Source organism: Ambystoma mexicanum, chromosome 6q (assembly GCF_040938575.1).
Source record: "Ambystoma mexicanum isolate Mex_15411 chromosome 6q, UKY_AmexF1_1, whole genome shotgun sequence".
NCBI lineage: Eukaryota > Metazoa > Chordata > Amphibia > Caudata > Ambystomatidae > Ambystoma > Ambystoma mexicanum.
This window is the reverse complement of record NC_090937.1, coordinates 1587844326-1587863682: the sequence shown is the minus strand read 5'-3', so window position 1 is coordinate 1587863682 and position 19357 is coordinate 1587844326. Positions and strand designations below refer to the sequence as shown.

Below are 19357 nucleotides of genomic sequence, written 5' to 3'. Positions count from 1 at the left end.
GTAGTTTAAGGCCCCTTTAGAAAGTATATGAGTTAGGTTACTCACTCTGAACGGTGTTCTTAAAAGTAACAGTGGTGTTCCAACTGTATCCATTCCGGATAGAAGAAAGATACATATGTTGCAATATATACTTGTAACAGTGTTGGTCTAATTAAGTGACTGTATAACTGACTAACCCTGTGAATTAGTACCAATAGGGTCTGCTGCCCTTGAATCACTTCTGGTATTCTAAAAGTATAACTAACCTGATCTTCTTCCTCAAGAATAGCCTAGAGCCATTCGGAATGTATAACTTTAGGTTTGACTCACCTTGACTTGCCTTATGCTCCTCTAAATGTTTATACTTATTATTAAGTTGGTTTTTAGAACTGTGTTTATATTATGTGTGATACTACTTACCTTTCACAAGATGTATCTTGGCCTACATGTATTTGTAATATAACATTATTTTTAGAATACAGTGTTTCTTTGGACCATATATATACTACAATGTCTTTGTACTGACCTACAGCCTTCCCTCCCTCCTAAAATAAGCCTTGCTGCTCTGTCTACACTACCAAATGTTCTCAGGTACAGCCTTGTATTAAGAGTGGAGTTTTGCACTGCCTCGGATATAGTTTTATGAAGCCGCTACTTGGACTTTAGAAATCTGTGCTAACAAGGGGCCAAAGGGGAGCTCCTATGCTGGCAGCACCCTAGAATTGCCTTACTGGCCCTGCGAAATTTCAAACCTTCAATAAAGCACTGTGACACCGACTTGCTGTGTGTGAACGTGGCACGACAGGACGACCATGCTGCTACTCATCCATTTCTTTTGAAGGCTCTCTCCACTCTGCAACTCTCCCTAAGCACCCCTCCCAAAGGCCTGAGCATTTCCATCTTAGGTTCACGGTTTGCTCATGTTCAACTGAAAGAACAATTATAAAGCTGTTAAGATGTTTTTCTAAAATCAGCCCCTGGAGGGAGGATTTTAGGAGGCCACCCTATTTATAGTAAACGGGGAATACACAGAGGTTAGCTAATACCCAATCAAGGTAGTGCAGTAGAGCAGTCGAGGCTTAGTCACCGGAAAGGTGTGCGAGTGGTCTAGGGCTACAACGGATCCATACAGAACATCACCAATAATTAAAGTTAGGGAGTATATGTAAAACACAATGATTAGGCCTTTCTAAACACCCTAAGCATAAAAATATCAAATATTGAAATCAAAAACCATATATCATATATATACACATTCACCTTTGGAGACATCACCCAATAGTAGTCAATATGTAAGTAATTAAATGCTGGAAAAACAGTTATATTTACATAGAATAGGGCAGAAACAGGCATGTTCACTTATCTCCCCTCTTGACTCTGCTTCTTCCAGCCGACTTCCGGAATTCCGGAATTCGCTGAGACTCCATTCTTCTGTCCTTGGTTCGGGTGAGGAGAGTCCTAGGGTCTTGGGTGCATAGGTCACTTTTCTTGTGTGGAGCTGGTCACAGTTTTTACCAGATGGTTCCAGGCAACTTCGTATAGAATACCTCCCAATGAAAAGAAGATGAAGACTTTTCAGGATTGCAGAAGGATGGTTCCAGCAGAGGCCACCACAGTCAGGCGTTCACTGGCAATCTTCCAGAGGTGAACACAGAGGTAGCCCGAGCTCAGCTTCCCTTGTCGTGAGAAGGCTGAAATTGCAAGGACAGGCGACCTATAGCATTAGGTGAAGATCCTGCGAGTCTCAAGGCTCTGCTCGAAATGACGTCTGCTGCAGCGCGATAGCCCAAAAGGGAGCTGTCAGTCCAGTGGGTTGTCCAGGGATACTTGTTAAGGCTACCAAAGCGGGGATCTGCGAGTAGGGGTCAACTTGAGACTGGTTGTAAGCACCATAAATGATCCTTTGAGATCAGGCAGAGGAGCAGGTCTTCTCCAGGCTAATTCACTGGAGACTATGCCCGTCAGCTGCAGGAGTCATCCTCGGGCCGTCAGCAGGCTGCTTTTCCGTAAAGATGCCCTCCTTTTATCCAAGATTCAGGCTGGGAGCTAGCCCACGTCCACCAATGGTAAGGATCAGCAACATTCAAACAGATTGGGGATGTCCAATCCTGGACAACTACTGGTCATTACATCCAACCAGCAACAGACCTTCCGGCGCCAAAGGAAGTGGACTGAAAGTTGACAGTCCCAGCCCCCTCGTCTGGCTGACATACAGCCTGCTTACTCAAAAAAGCAGCAGCTTTCATCAGGAAATGGGTTACCATATATAGCCTTTCCTGTCCTGAGAAGGTAAGAAGATGGCTAAAGAACAAGCCTTTTGTCTAAATACTGATAAGGAGAGGGTTCATGTGGTGGCCCGATTTAAAATCTGCAGTGTATTGTTGGATACACTAAAGACATAAAAGGTCTGACCCGTGTTGTTATGAAGCATGCCTACATATGATCGATTTTCGACTGGTTGATATAACGGACACGTTTTAAATATTTGAAAGAAATACTTGTATGGATTTTAACTGTCATATTATGATATTGATTGTTGTCTGATTTGTTTTTGTAAAGGTTAAATGAATCAAAACAAATGCATAAATAAAAAAGGGCCTCATCACGAGTTGGGCGGGGTATCCTAGTGGTAGTTCCGCCAGGATACGTCCGGGCTAATAGCGTTACCGCCAACCGGACTGGTGCTATTAGTGCCGGATCAAAGGTTGGGCGGTAATGGGTAATCCCCATTGGACCCAATGGGACATTTTTGGCGCAATTAGCGCGCGCTAATAGCAACCGAAAGTAGGCGTTAAGTTGGCGCATTCACCCTCCGTTTATAGCATTGTCCAGAAGGCTTTCTGGGGCCTGGGTCCAAAATACCTTCAACCATCCCTCCGCAAATACCCCCCTCCCCCTCTCGAGCTCTTCGCTCCTCTACCTCTATCACTCCCTCAGGGTCCGTCGTTTTTCAAAGAAACGAGCTGGGGTTAGACCCTGTCTTTGGCTGGGGCCTCCCTCTGGAACAGCCCCCCTGCCACTCTAAAACTTGAGGAGAACCATCTCTGGTTCCGGAAGTACCTCAAGACCTTCCTCTTTTCTTCTGCCTTCGCTCCCCTTCTCCCCTGCTGATCGGTTCTCTCATGGCACTGTGCACCTGACCACCCTCTGTCCCCTGGGCCCAGGTACCTACTCACCCTGCCACCCTCCTGCACTGCCTCCGGGCCACCCCTTGCACCGGGGTCTGTATCTGTACCCATACAGCCCCCCCTTTTTCTTCCTACACTTATCAGACCTACCCTGTCTGCTGCCTTAAACCTAGCACTTGCAAATTGCTGGCTGCACTACCACTGTTTGTTGCCTTTATTATTGATTTATTTATTTTTTATCTGTTTCTACTCTGCTTCGCACTTTCCACTCCCCCCCCTCCACGCACTTTTCCCATCCCCCTCTCCCATGCACTTGTGCATTCTCAATGTCACTGGGCCTAGTAAGATCGCCGTTTTGTTCTCCCCTGTTGCCCTCCCCTGCCTTGTTGCGCTCTGAAACACTTGTGTACGAGTGAGATTGATATTTTATTTCTAACTCGAGATTGGGCGGACCCTTAAATGCAGTAATAGCGTTACCGCCGCATTTCCGCCCAACTCGTGATGAGGCTGAAAGTTCCCTGTAAGGACAGTCTTAGGGACTAGTGAGTTTCCACATAAGAATGAACAAAAGAGGCAAGGGGAGTAAAGCAGAAAGTTTTACTGACCTCCAAAAGTCAGGACAGGGTTCAACAGAAAGCAAAAAGACCGGGCGTGATATAGGAATCTATTGATGGAAATGTGCAAAATGAAAATCTTTTACAACACTTATGACCGCCATTGTGCCGAGTGATGGCGCCTAAGGGTGTTTGCTGCTTTTAAAGGGCCACCAACTTGATTCCTGTACACGCAAGAGTCATCAATGGTCACAGCATGACTATTTGACCTTTTTTATTGAGGCACCAAAAAGGATGTCGGTGCACGTCGGCAATTCCCTAAATCTTGCTCTCAAAGCGGAGGGCTCACGCGCAGCACCCCATGCATGGCCCAGTGTTGCACTTTAGACCTTATCCAGATAAATTAAGTGAAAACACTGCTACTTGTCTTTGCAAATCCCAAATGGAAAGCATTTCTGACAGCAAGTTTCTAGTCAAGTGTCATTAGTTCTTGGCCATGTTCCATTAGTTTGGACACATACAACACTTTCCTGATGAAATGGTGTGAAAAAGCATACATAGTTACAGGGAAGTTAAGTAAAGAAGGTTTGAAGTGGGAACATATGGAAAAAGGAAGAGTGCGATCAGGGTATGGGGTGGAATCCTCATATAGAACAATGTTAAGATCGATATTTAGACAGAGACTAATTATTTTAACATACAATTTTCCAGGTCTTACTTAATGTACTATATCACAACCAAGCCCACACAAAATTGCTTCCTGTACATACAATAAGGGGCGTGCAAACATACTAGCTCAAATACAAACTCACCTCCCCTCTCTGTATATCATCCAGAGCTGTGAGATGCAAGAGAAAGTTATTGTCTGGGAATGATGTCTCTGCGTTTGGAGTGCAGCTGTGGTTACCTGAATTTTGGGGCGAAAATGAAGTACTTTAATAGTGGCCAGGTGGGATTGAGAAGAAAACATGCGTCAAAATTGCCAGGGCTTACTGGACAGTCGCTGTCCCTTCTAGATAGGTGAGCTTTACAAGGGGCAATTTGGAAGTGCAATCTATTCGGCTGTAGACACTTAGAAGGTGCAGATCCAGGAGTTGAGACAGTGGTGTTCAACCACAATTGGATGAGGCTTGTTGCTACTCCAAGCCACACGACTATGGCATCATCATACACTTAGGGTTAGTGAGTTAGAGAAAATCTTTCTTTTTTTTAACACTTACAGCAGCTCTGAAGCATGTACAAGCCAGATCCTTCGCAGTTCAGAAATTCACCAGTCACTGCATCAGAAACAGACAATTACAAGGGATCAACCACATTGCTTAGCTTAGAATTTCCACCATTTTACTTTTAAATGCAAACATTTGTCAACAAAAAGGCATGCCAAACAAACATGCATGCTTCCATCATCGGCGGCCACGCAAGTATTTCCTGATATAAGTTATCTGCATCCTTACAGACAACACACTTTTCTGTAGACCCTGTATTAACAAGATTGATGTTGTAGGCAAACGCCTGATCTCTTTGGTCTCTCTCCACAAGTGCCCACTATGATAGTGTCTCATACACCGCGGCGAGTCATACCACCTTCATGCAAATACTGGTGATGAAGCTTCATGCCTCCCTGTGGGGTCCTCCAGTAGGGTGAACAAGAGGTCTGGTGCCTACCCATGCCAGCAGATGAAGAACCCAGTGGTGGTACAGAGAAGATCCCCTGATGACCCCGACTTAGTCCCAATCTCAGGGCAGGGGAAGTAGCATTATACCCACAGACACTCCTGCTGCCCTTTAAGGGAATAAAGGAATAGTGGTGCTTCCAAAACTGAATGCTCGCCTCCTCTGGTGCAAGCATCCCATATAAATCAAGAGAGTGCCCTGAATTAGGATAGACGAATGGGGGGAGGGAGCTAAAGATATCCACATGTTCATCCATCCACATATTCATCCTTTCATAGATGCATACTGTTAGGTGAGGGAGATTTAGCATAAATATGAAAATGTATCTGTGAGACCCCAGCCCTCCCTGCACTTTATGGACCTATGGATTAATTTGTTGTGTCCCTGAGGAGTGGGAACCTCCCCCCCTCACTCATCCTTTCTTTTACTCTTTTCATGGAACTCATTTTTGTGACTCTCCATACTTTATTTTTGGAATGATACTTTTCCATAACTATATGGCCATCTTCATTTTATTATTGCAGCACATCACTTTGTGTGGTATTGCTGGGGTGCACCTTGGGCTCCCCTTTTTATTTTCTCTTGGGTTTCTTGTGTGAACTTATGTTCCCAAGGATAGAAGGATACTTTTTATCCTTTCTACAATCCACATTGTGAGATGTCATATCCAAGGTTTGCCAGCATGTTCTCTGCTTGTGCGCGCAATGGCATCTACACGTACTAATTTGGAATGCCATCGTGCGTACTATGTTGTCAGTTGAAATAAGTTTATTCTGTTTGGTCTAGCTCCCAGAAGACAGACCTGTGCTGGGGTCTCTCCCCTTGGAATAAACTTGTCTAACTTTCCTAAAGCTGCAGACATTCTTATTTATTACATAATTTTACTGGCGAAGAGGATCGGTTATAAGGGAGACCACAACACCGACAGGCACATCCCGTATTCTTGGGCAGTGGAACGGACAAGGAAGAGAACGTTGGGTGAGAGGTGCATTGGGTGCCTGGGGCAGCGAGAGGAGACCGTCTCATATACTGTTCAGGCAGGACTGACGTGGTGAGTCGGAGAGAGCCAGCCGGGTTCCATCAATAAACCTTCCTGTGTCGGGGCCTGGATCAGGGCTCGGTAGGGGTGCACGCTGGTGGTGGTTAACTTGGGATCTCCCTCCCTTTGTGGAAGAGGATTAGCATAAAGGAAAGCCCTGCTCTGACTGTGTCCCGACGTGATGTGAGGTGGTGTGTAGGTGAGGGCCTGCTGCGTTGCACATATCTATTCTCCTGTGCCTGGGTCTTGATCGGGATGTCCTTTTTTGGTATGCTTAGTGGAGTGCTGGGGGTGGGGTGGGAGGGGCAGAGGGGGGTAAGAGCCCTCATACTCTCCATATTGTGCATTAGTGGGGAAGCAGCACCATCGTCAGGCCAGAAGCGGCATAACATTGGTCCTTTAACATTTTTGTTACTGTGACAAGCTTACAATTAAGGCTGGTGGTAGTGGATGTGTTCTACAGACTTGTGTGTGATTTTTACTCGCAGGCTGTCAACCCAGCCGCGGTAATGCACAAAAGGGTCACCATTAGTCTAAAATGTGACTGCTTTCTTTTGACAACATTTTTAGTATGCTTGTCCTTTCTTGGTCCTGCCGTCCTGGGAGGGGGAGGTCCAGGTTTGATTTTTGTCTTTGGGGGGAGCCCTTTGTGTAGCCCACGAGGCACAAGAGCATCTGTGAAGACAGGAAATGAGGGAGGAGTCTGAAACTCAACAGCTCTGTCTTCTGGCATGCCTGCCTGGGACCAGTCCAAACTGGGAGGCTTGCTGTCCTTGGCTTCAATGTAACAATGTGCTCATTGGCTGGGTTCCTGGATAAATGGCCTGGATCTGGAAGTGGAAAATAAGTTGACTACTGGAGCTGAATCCGATGAAGAAGAGAAGATGGCTGTGGCCAATTCCAGTGACTGGAGATGCCTGCTGTGTAACTGCTGATTGTGCTGACCCCTTCTTCCATGCGACAGAGGATTCCCGAAGATGACTCCAACCCTTAGGCTGATGGGACCAATCCCTTAATACGACCTGCATTTCGAGTCATCCCACAATGAGCTGTGACCATCCTAGGCTGCAAATCGACAATACACTGGGACCTCGAGCCCGAGTGCTGTGCAACGTCTTCCAAAGAACAAATCTTGCTGAAACTTTGGTGGACTCCTGATGGATCTCCAGAAGCAAGATTCCATTCCAGCCATCAGCAGGACCAAAGAATCCCTTGTTGGGAGCCTTTTCTGTCGACTGGGTCCTGTACTGCTGCATCGTGAAGGAGTCTGTTTGCAAGATCTTTTTTCACTGCTGAGGTAGTGTGGCTGGTGAAATACTTAACCAAAGTCATGATTCGCTAGGATGGGCGATTTGTGTAGTTGGGAGTTCACCCATATCGTTTGCCCAGACCGAACACTGGAACACATCTAGAGAGCCTTCCACGAAGTCCCTGAACCCTTCCACTAACTCTGAAGTCTTCTTGTTACTCAGATTCCTTCATTTGTGCCTTATCCTAACCTGCCTACTGTTGGCCCCAGGATCCCCCTCCTGCGAACACTCATGCCCTACATTTGGGAAGGACTTCTGAAGTATAAGGCCTCTGTCTTGAAAATATAACAAGTGTTGCAAAGTACTTACTCGTTATAAGTTAGTGTTGTAACTGAATATTCCTAAAACAGAATAAGTTACAAATTGTTACAAAGTTCTTACTGCCATTCTGAAAAGTATACAAAGATATTTACTTACCTTTGATTTGTGTTCCACTCTTCTAAAAAGTAATGTTGGTGTGCCTACGTATTCCTGAAACAGAGGGTTTACTACCAATAGGGTTTTACTCGCCTTGACTAGTATACTGTCATTCTAACTGTGTAATACTGAGATCTTACAGATCTTTGAAGTGCAGAAGTGCATACTGCCATTCTGAAAAGCAATTCACAAGTTAATGTTTACCTTTGAATTGTGTTCCACTATTCTGAAAAGTAATGTTGGTGCAACTATATTATTTCTAACCTGAATAAGTGACAGTTTACTAGCAATAGGGTCTGCTTACCTTGAATTGCCTATTGCCATTCTAAAAGTCTACTAATGTGGGTTCACGCCCCTTGAATGGCATAGTGCCATTCTAAATGTGTAAACTTAGGTTTTACTTATCTTGAACTGCAGACTACTATTCTAAATATGATTTATACTTTGATTTACTTACCATAAGTGTTGTGTTGGTGTGTATGATTTATAATTGTACTTACTTCAACTTTCATACTGAACTTGCTGGTGGTCTTCACGGCCATCGATCTGGATTCCGAGCCTCCAGAGGCATGGAAACTGCTCTTCTGAGCACCCGTGAAGAAATGCTTGCATCCCTCGATTCCAACTCCCCAGCTGTCCACATCCTACTTGATCTCTCCTCTGCCTTTGACGCGGTCAACCACTCCATCCTCATACAAAGGCTCCATGACACCCTTGGTATTTCATCCTGGGCACCTTCTCTCCTATTTCATTCTCCTCATGTGGTGTCCCCCAGGGCTCCATCCTCTCCTGCTGACTAACATCTACCTTACTCAGCTGGCACTCCTCATCTCCTCATTTTCCTGCAACCTCCAGTGTGATGCAAATAACACACTCTTTCAAAACCTCCTGCTGATCCTCTTGCACCTTCCTTCATCCCTAACTGCCTATCTACCAACCAGGCATGGTGCACTTCCAATGATCTCTGCCTCAATGCCAGCAAAACCAAGATCCTTCCCATTGGGATCCATGCTCCCGCCTTCCGTCCTCCTCTCCGCCTTCCTCCATGGGCTCACCCCCTTCTACTGAAGCCAGAAACCTTGGAGTCATCTTCGACTCCTCTCTCTCCTTCCTCCCTCACACTCAGGACATTGCCAAGAATTCCCACTTTCAGCTCTTCCTTCTCAAAGGAATTCTACCTTTTCTCACCTTCCCCCAGAAGCTCAATGTTACCCGAGCCCTGGTTCTCTCTAGGCTCGACTATTGCACTAGCCTCCTCCTGAATCTACCTTCTAACCACTCTATGACCCCTCCACCTAATCCGGAATAGTGCAGCAAGACTTATCCTTGGCCTCAAGCCCAGGGACTGGATATCTCCTGCCCTAAAAAGTCTTCACTAGCTCCTGGTGGCTTCACGGATTGAATTCAAATCCCTCTTTATCATACACAAGGCTGTTTGGGGGACCACACTATCTGCAACTCTCTCTTACTAAATATCCTCCCTCTAGACCTCTGCGTTCCTCTGGCACCAACTCGTGTGTAAAGCGTTTCGCTAAACAGAGGGCAGGAGGTCGATCACTTTCCTCAGCTGGCTCCCTTCTATGGAACAGCTCTGCGTCTTGAGCAGGACTTTCTTAAATTTCAGAAGCTCAAGATTTCCCTATTTACCCCCTGCCCCCTTCCCCTTCTCTCCTCTGCTAATTTCACATTTGCTTTGATTGGTGTACAGGGCCCTTATGCATCCTCGGGCCCTGACCTCACACATCGAATCACCCATAGCTTCTGTCTATCCTCAGCACTTGCCTTAGCACATTCTCTGTCCTGGAGGCTCGCACCTACCAGACCTTGCACATCATCTGTTGCTCACCCACGAGCCTGCGCACCCCAGCACTTCTCCCACCCTTGCGCACTTGCATGTTCTGAATACTCACAAGGCGTCGTCGGTTTGTCCTTTTCCCCCTCCACTGTATTTAATATCTCTATGTATTTAATGTGTCTCATTTCCATGTTCCCTCCCAGGTGCCGTGTGCGCGCTTTCTAACAGAATGTACTTACTGTATAATTGCCTGACAAGCGAACAATAAATAATTCTCTTTACCTATGTATATATAAAACAAATCATTATTTTAAGTACAAGTATTTCCTTGGACCATATGTATGCAAGTTCTTTGTACCTTTCTACAGCCCTTCTCCTTCCTAAAATGCGCCTGGATGCTCTGCCATTGCTACTTACTTTGAGTCGTGCAGTCTTATACTAAGAGTGGGAGTTTCTGTATTGTCCAAGGGAATAGTCTTATAAAGTCTTATTTAGGTGGACTTTAGAAAATGTTGGGATGTACATTCAGATCACTGCCCCTCACAACCGATTCAGATTGCGGAAGATATATTAAAACATTGAGAATGTGTAAAGAGTGGTGTAGCGACAAGGGGAAACCTTATGGGTGGAGGTAACTGATGAGACACATGTATTTTGGGAGGTTATATAGGGGAAAATAGGACTAGTGACCAACAGGCAGTGTCAGAATAGGTTCTTTAGTAGCAAAAGTCAGAGTTCCTTAGGAAAACTGGGCAAACAGGTGAGCACTTTACTTCTAGGGATAGTAGAGGGTCTAGGGGATTCACTGAAGATACCCTAGTAGGATTCTAGCAGTGGGACAGGGTGCACTGGACGAGAGGCTTGCCCATCACAGAAAACAACCCACTGCTAAACAGAAATCCTAACAGGCTTAAGGTAAGTACACACCAAAGCCAACACAGTACCTCAGCATTGAAGAAGATTTTGCAGCAGGAGGACTTCAGGGTCTGCAGCCAAATACCCAGTCAGTGGATTCCTTATTGTGGTGACTGAAAACAAGACTGGAGCAGGGATTAAGGCAGCTCTAGGCAATGTTTCCCTCGTGGCTGAATGAGGTTCTGCGGATTTGGCACCTTTGCAAGGAGCCCAGAAGAAGACAGTAATTTGCGGTTGAATTCTTGTCGTTACAAAGGCCCAGCACTCTGTTGAGGGGACTTTTTGGACTTAACACGTGACTCTGGAGATCCACCAGGATGCCCACAAAGTTTCAGCGAGATTCGGAATTTGGAAGACTGCGCACTGCACAGTGGCTCGAGTTCCCAGGGTATTGCAGCAAAGCAAGGTCGCAGCAACGCGTAGGATGGCTCAAAATGCAGGTTTCCTTGAGTCTAGCACCAGGCTCTGGGTCATAGTCATCGTTTTCGGAAACCCAGGTTCGATTTGAAGGAAGGGCTACAGCAGGCTCTCCAGTCGTTGAGTTCCAGGGGTCGACTTGTCTACACAGCTTCCAAGTTCGCAGTATTTAACAGGAACTGCAGCACAACTTCTGCATTCTCTCACTGCATTTTACAAGGGGTGGTCTGGTTGCCCAATCAGGACAGCCAGCCCCCCACTGGGATGCGTCCCCATTCAGGCAAGGATGAAGACTAAGGGATGTGGAGTTTTGGACTCCTCCCTCGCTTCCTGCCCTCACAGACAGACTGGAGCCTGGGCGGGGAGTCCAGGGGACTCCTGCCAAAGAAAAATCACACAAAGGAATTTCCCGCCATGGATGTCACGTAAAGGAACAAGAAAGGACAAGAAACACTAACGGTAAAATGAGCACCATTAGGTGCCTGTACTGCAGCTGTGAACACAGCCCACGGTAAAGGTACACCAAATGAATACAGGGTATCACTGCCACCAGCAATTGAAGATAAGCTTGTCCCTGTAACAGAATTGTTACAGTTTTAGTGTGAAAGGGGATACACTATATCTCCCCAGCACGCCACATAAGGTGGGTCTGCTAGTTTCTAAAAATAAAATGTAAAAGGCATCCAAAGATCCTTTCTACCCTTGGGAATTTGTGGTTCTCTCAAGGTTAGCAAAAGGAAGTTAAAAGGGGAGCCCCTAGGGCAACCCAGAAACAACAGGCACTTATTGTTAGTTGTTAAAGAGGTTAACTTTTAAAAGACACTATGGAGAGTCAAATAAATGACACCCATAAAAAAAAGGAAAACATTCTGCAAGTGTGGAAAAAGGTTCTGGCTCACCGAAGTATTAAAGAAAAATATCCCACTAGTAAAGCAAAAATGTTCTGGGGTTCATCCAGGTCAGGAAGATTTACCATTTCTATGAAAATCTTACCCAACAGGGACGCTTCTCCGCAGTCCCCGACCCTTTTTCCAACAACGTTTGTTACTTACTTCCTACGGAAGACTTCCTGTGGAACATGTGAACTTTCTACATCTGTGCCTTACCTGTTTTCCTCTCCAATCTGACCCTGAGACACTCATAACTAGATAGGGACGGTCTTCTAAAGTGTTAGGCCTCTGTGGAAAAATTGCAAAGTATTTACTTACCTTGTGGTGGTTTGGTTTCATTTATTTGAGCTGAAACAGATACTCTGAAAATTATTACAAAGGTGGTTTACTTACTGTGAATAATGCATTGGTGTTTCTTTACTTATTGTGTGTTATAGTACTTACCTTTCTGAACAATAACTGTTAGTGTTTCTTTGACCTATGTGCATACTCTAAGGTCTTTGACCTACCCAAAGCCCTTTCTCTTTCCTAAAATGGGCCTGGCGGCTCAGCCATTGCTACCAACAAAACCTGTGTGGTTCAGGCATATAATGAGTTGGAGCCCTGTCTCCCTAGTGCGAGTCTTCACAAGTCTCACGATTGGTGGATTGTTGTAAAGCTCCACAAAAGCCTGCCCCCATGTGAGCTGCATTCTTCAACTGGACCACATTGTACCACTATCTGTGGACGAGAAGGGATTCACTCGAACCTGCATCTCCTGGGCAACGAGGTTCAGAAGAAATGGTGGGAAACGCGACCTCTGATGACCCTCTGAACACCTGCCAAGTTCCATGAGAATCCGTGGTATGGGGAGTGCGTTACTGTGGTACTTACCTGAACCCCAATCCCCCCATTTAGAGGTTTTCCTGAAAACCTTTACAATAGTTTGGCCTTGCCATTGCTTGTTCGTGCAAGTACCTTGAAAGCTGGGGACGGTTTTATTCACAGCACCAGATCCTTACCTGACTGTTAGTACTCTTCTCCCATCCACAAGACACCCCCCCTCCTAATTTTCTCCCGCCTTACAAAACTACTTGGAACTTTCAGGGCACAAGACCCCAGTCAACAGTAGTGGAGGTACACAAAGATTCACAGTTACAGGTATTCAAATAAACTCTTACACTCAATGTTTCTTGCATATACAATTATTAATACATGTATCAGTCAGTTATAAAGCCTTCTTTAGAAGGGAGCAATATAGTAGTTACACACAAATACACTTCAACACTGTACACTCTGAGTTTCTGAATCAGACAAGACCCTTTTGGGATGACCCACAGCCACAGCTGGGGACATTAATATCTTGCTTTTGGCATTCAGAACACTCTTAAAAGTTGGGAAAAGGCAAAGGTTATAACACAAGAGATCACCGATATTCTTAAGCAGGGCAAATACTTTCAGATCCTCTTAGAAGAGTCATACAATTCAATAGGCTAAGCCAAAGTCAATGGGCAAAAGTATTGGATGGGATGAAGCACTTCTGTTATGTTATGTTACTTTGCTTTTATATAGCGCTCTATATATCATTGGTATGATCTCAAAGCACTGGCAGGTTGAACACCCTGGGGAACCGTAGTTCTGGTCAGTAGAGAGAGAGTGTCGTAGGGTGTGTGGGTGCACCAGATATGTGTGCAGATCTCAAAGCGCTGGTAGGTTGAATGAGATGTGTGCAGCTGTTGTAATTGCCGGGTGGTAGCTGCATCCTAGCGTTAGGTGTGGTTCAGGAGTTATCAGTTGGATGTGTGCAGTCTGGTGGGTGGACACCTGGACTGGGCTTTGGCTGCGTTAAGTTGTAAGGATGCATATTTGAGCAAACTAGGCCGGAACTAGGAGTGCGTTTTATTAGGGTGATGAGACGTTCATGTGGTCATATTTGTAAGTGAACAGCTAGGCCGAATTAGTCAGGAGTATAGCTGTGTTCTAGTTGAATGATGGTGTATAGTAGAGAGTAAACGTAGTCATGTGATATGATGGTTATATTTAAAGCGCCCGAGACCAGGCACGTGAACAGGATGGCAGGGAACAGAGGCATACGGTTACAGGAAGAGGGGGGGTGGAGATACAGATATATAGCAGCAAGCAAGGGGAACAGGAGGGCAGGGTACACAGTGATACACGAGTGGGTCGAGTTTACATTTACATTCGTATATCTATCCAGATGCGATTCAGGCTAGTGTTGCAAGCGTGGGACATGCCAACATTTGCACTTCCATCCATAAGCGGCTCAGGCCAACGTTCACAGTCCCATCAGGATCTGGTGCAGGACTTTGTTCACAGTTCATCCACTCCATCCGCCCTATCCGGCCCATCACTCTGTCCACTCATTGATTCCATCCATTCCTTCTACCCCATTCATTCCTTCCACTCCGTCCATTCTATCTATTTCATCCACTCTATCTGTTCTATCCATTCCATCCATTTGATCCATTACAGCATTTCCCCCCACTCCATCCGTCACATCCATTCCATCCGTCACATCCATTCCATCCATATCATTTACTCCATCCATTCCATCCACTCTATCCATATAATTTACTCCATCCACTATATCCATTACGTCCACTATATCCATTTCATCCACTATCTCCATTTCATCCGTTCCGTCCACTATCTCCATTTCATCCGTTCCGTCCACTATCTCCATTTCATCCGTTCCGTCCACTATCTCCATTTCATCCGTTCCGTCCACTATCTCCATTTCATCCGTTCCGTCCACTCCATCCGTTTTCATTAATTCCATCCACTCGATCCATTCCATCCACTCGATCCGTTCTATTCTGGTAAGTAAATGGAAAAGTCTTTGCACAAATTCTTAGGAGTCTTTGATAAAAAGAAGAATCAAATGAAGAGCCACAAGCTGATTAGACTTGCGAGTTGCAGAAGTTACAAGCACTTCTACAGTAAGAGTTAAGTTCTCATAGATTTGTTTTACAGTACCTTAGTAAAGAAAAAAGATCCAGCTGATGACTTCTGTTCCTGTGCAGCTCTGCAGATCTCACTGTTCCTGGGCCTCAGTCGTACCTTGGCTGGCTGCCCCGATTGGACAGCCAAACAACCCTTTCTTCAGATTGCTGAGAGAGATTTCAGAAGAGCATGAGCTGGAACTTTATAAAATTTGAGGCTCCTGGAGTGAAAAGCAAGTTGACCACTGGAAGCTGAAGTAACCAAAGACGACGACCAGAGACGCCTGCAGACCCTTTGCAATACCGTGAAGCGACCACTGTTGTCTGACCCGGTTTTCTCTGTGACAGAAGAGCTCCGAAAAGGACTCCTGCTTTGCTTTGGCTGGTGGGAACAACCAGTCCCAAGACGAACTTTCATTTCAGCCATCTCCCAAGGTCCTGTGAGTTTCCAAAGCTGCGGAACCCTAATACTATGAGACCAGCTTCCCATTTTGAGTGCATCATCGTGGAAAGGCTGAATCCGTCCAAATCTTTGCTGAGCCCTCAATTACACTCCAGAGATACGATCCAACTCGCCAAGAGCTCACCAGAGTGCAGGACTGCAGCACACGAAGAAGATTGACCGGGCAAATCGCGTCCTTTGTTGGTGCTGCAGAAAAGGTGCCAAAACCACAAAGTGACCAGAAAAGTTGCTGAAAGTAATGCCAATGATCTTCCCTCAACTCTGCTGCTGAGATTCCGTCCATTACTGCCTTCAGTCATCAGACCAAGGAATCCAGAGGTCGGGTCCAGAGCAGGAACATCGCAGAGTATCCACCGTGAACATTTTCTTCTAATCTAAGGTACTGTAGGGAAAAAGGTATTGCTTACCTGATTCCAGAAAGTCGCTCCAGGTCATTGAGGTGCACATCGAAGTGTCCAGGGCAACCTCCTCTTACCCCGACTTAAGCCGCTACTTGTGTCCCTTGCAAGTCCTTTAACAGGGTCTCCAACATTGTGTAAGCCTTCTTGTATCTTCCTTCCTAGAGACTAGAAAGTCTCCACAGGAACTTTTGATTTCTACTGCTTTGCAAGACTTAAGCTGCTACGCACTGCCTTTTAGCTGGGGTTGTGTTTTTGACTTTGAAAGACTTGCTGTGCCGCAAAACTGCCTCTAGAACCGGAAGCTCTGCTAGGATAACACTAACCAATTGTTTTCCTTCCCAAAAATCACTATCTTTTATGTGTCTGCAGACTAAATATTATTACCATATTATTTTGTAGGTGCGCGGTATTAAAAAGGTAGAACTGACAAACTCTTGTAACAATTGTATGCGTTCAGCAACTACCAACTAAGAAGTGACCCTTTGAAAGCATTGAAAATTATACCTGTGTGTGTTGGTCTATTGTGCTAAGTAAACAGTGACGTGTGTGTGTGTGTGTTGGTCTATTGTGCTAAGTAAACAGTGACGTGTGTGTGTGTGTGTGTGTGTTGGTCTATTGTGCTAAGTAAACAGTGACGTGTGTGTGTGTGTGTGTGTGTGTATATATATACATATACACACACATATATATATACATATACACACACACATTAAATCTATATTTTAATATAAATGAATGTGTAAGTGTTTCTTTGATGTGCATTACTGATAGGGTTTAGTGTACCTACAGCTCACATTTTCCTTTTAAGATCAGTCTGACTGTACTGCCACTACCAAGGTACTGGAGTAGTACAGACTGATGCCAAGATTTGGGGATCTACAAACCACTGGGATAGATTACTTAAGTCTTACCTCCAAGCTGGACTTTAAGAAAACTCCCCTAACAGTAAAGTCCAGTGTAGCTCCTTCAGTATATGGACACCGGTCAGGATGTTCCAGGGCCACTTCCAAAGTTGACAGATGAAAGGACAAAAGACTGGTTAGGATCACCAGTCTGGGGTAGGAAGGCACCAGATGAAAATGTTCCCAAGTCGCCGGGAAGGGTCCAGAAGCTACTCAGTTGGTAGCTTTGGCAGATCCTGCACCTCACCTGCAGCCCTTCGACTCTTCTCTGCGTAGTCTTCTTCCTTCTGAATCTAGTTTCCAGTGGGCATACAAGCTTTGGGGTAGGAGCTGCTCCAGCCTCCCAATGGGAACTATCTGCACCTTTCAAACAGGCAGTGGCCATCTAATCATGATCAGTTGCCACACGGAGAATTCTCGGAAATGTGCTAATTCCCTTCTACCTTAGAGACCCCCAGCTCTTTTTGCTGGATTTAGGACTTTTAATTTTGATCCTGGAGAGAGAGACCTTTTTCCCCACTCTCGTGTATTTTTCATTTATTTGGACACTGTGCTTCTTTTGGGTTTGGTGTCTTGACAAACTCCATAGGCATCTTTTTACATTGTGACACACAGCACCTTCATTGCAGTGGCACAGATACATCTGCTAGATTTCCCCAAGGTTTCAATACCTTCTCTTGGGTTAAACTATTGTTTCCCAGAGCAGTAAAGTGAAATTGACTTAACTTACATTTGTAACTTTCTAGACCCAGCACACACTATCTTACAATAGGGTGCTGGAGGAGTTGCTTAGTATTCCCTTTTTCTAGTTTCTCATGTAACATTTTTATGTTACCATTTGTACAATTAATGGCTGCGGCAGTGATTTACTTTTTCCTACCATTGTGTGTTTCTACGGCGGGCTTCAATTGCAGCTGCAGTAAAACACCCATGGGTGCCCATTTTGTCAAAATGGCCTGGTCTTCTTTTTTTGCCATTACTTGTTGGAAAGGTCCTTCTTGAGATTAACTATGCGCACCAAAACAGGTTTGGTCCCTTTGTTCGTTTGGTCTTTGGCAGGGTTTACCAGTCTCTGGCAATCACCACTCTGGCTCCAGCGTGTCTGGCAGGGCAGCAAGTGAGGGAGGTGCCCAGAACTCCCTGTGCTTAATCCCCTTGGTTACAGGAATGCAGCCAAAGGTGATTATCTGGCTCGCTGTCCTTGAAGGACAGATACCCTGCTGTGTGAGTGACAGCTAGGCTGCAAATGAATGGGAGAAACCTGCATAAAAAGGTGAGGTATTTTGCTTGGAAGGCAGAGTCGACCACTGGATGAAGGAATCCGAAGAAGCACTTGGAAGAGTCGCTAGCTGCAACTCCTGGACCGTTGGTTTGCCTGGTGAAGCCCTACTGCAGTGCTGAAGCTCTGAATTGGCCGTGACTAGAGAAGCCATGCAAAGGACGACTTCTGCTCTTGGGTTGGCGGAACCAAATCGACCCCAAGACGAACTCGACTGGAAACCCTCTCTTTGCTGGCTGTACTTCCATTGCTGCTGCAGGCACCGATAACCAGGGAGAGGAACACCAGAATAGAGTGTGTAGCTTAAAGTCAGACCCGAGCTCCAGGAAGATTCTCCGGACTCCCATGAAGCAGGACTGACCAAGCCTGAGCCACCTCAACAGAGTGCTGGATCCCAGATGCAAGGAAGGTCCATAAGGTATCAGAAATCCACTGAGGTGCTATTCGCGAGAAGCTTAAACTGCGAAGAGCCACTGATCTGAAGTTTGCCCATTGATCCCGCCGACCTTTAAACCGTAGTGGAGGTGTCCCCAGACGTCGTCCTTGTCCCCACGACTGAGGCACAGGAACAACAGGATCTGCAAGACCGACAACAGGAACAGAAGCCAGCTGGAACCAATTTCTTCAGACGTAAGGTACTGTAAACTAAGGGGTACTTTCCTCTCGTCGTGTAACCTTGCTAGCTCTCAGTTGGGACTTGCCTTGGTTGCCTTTTGTAGAGTTGCTTGCAGCTTTGCCCACAGCGATTTCATTTTCTACAAAGATTTCTAAAACATTGTGCAAGACATTTTACTTACCTTCAAGAAGTACTTCAGCTCTCCTAGACTTTGCTCAATTGATATTGGCGGTCCTGGCTTCCTGAAAGACTAACCTCTGACTTTATCCCTCCAAAAAGTCACATGCTATAAATTGTGTAGCTGGGAAAAGGTAAAACTTCCTTGCATTGGGAGGGGGTTCAAAAGTGCTTACCTGCTTAAGAATATTCGTTAACCATTGTTTTATTCCCTAACCTTTTCCTTTTAACACCAAACTCAGCATTGCTCTAAATGTACCGGTGATATATCAATGTCCACAGTGTCCTAGTTATTTAAGTCACCTCCGGGTCTAGGAAGTATCTGTGTGCTATCTCAAAAGGGTATCTACTGATTTATTGAAACGGAGAGTGTGTATTTTTGAAGTATATTTTAAGTGTTATATAATTGCTCCCTTCTAGTATGCCTACAGCATGTATACGCTATGAAATGGGGATAAC

The 19357-nt window shown here is 45.5% G+C and overlaps 1 protein-coding gene across 1 annotated transcript in view; it reads right to left on the bottom strand.

Moving 5' to 3' along the window:
* Window positions 1–19357, bottom strand: part of SMYD5 (SMYD family member 5) — a 338185-nt gene that overhangs the window by 86311 nt on the left and 232517 nt on the right. Inside the window, exons 10-11 of the mRNA XM_069632308.1 lie at window positions 4882–4938; window positions 4474–4568 (exon numbers count right to left, since the gene is read on the bottom strand). Of these exons, the coding sequence (XP_069488409.1) occupies window positions 4474–4568; window positions 4882–4938 (152 nt within the window). The remainder of the gene's footprint in view (window positions 1–4473; window positions 4569–4881; window positions 4939–19357) is intronic.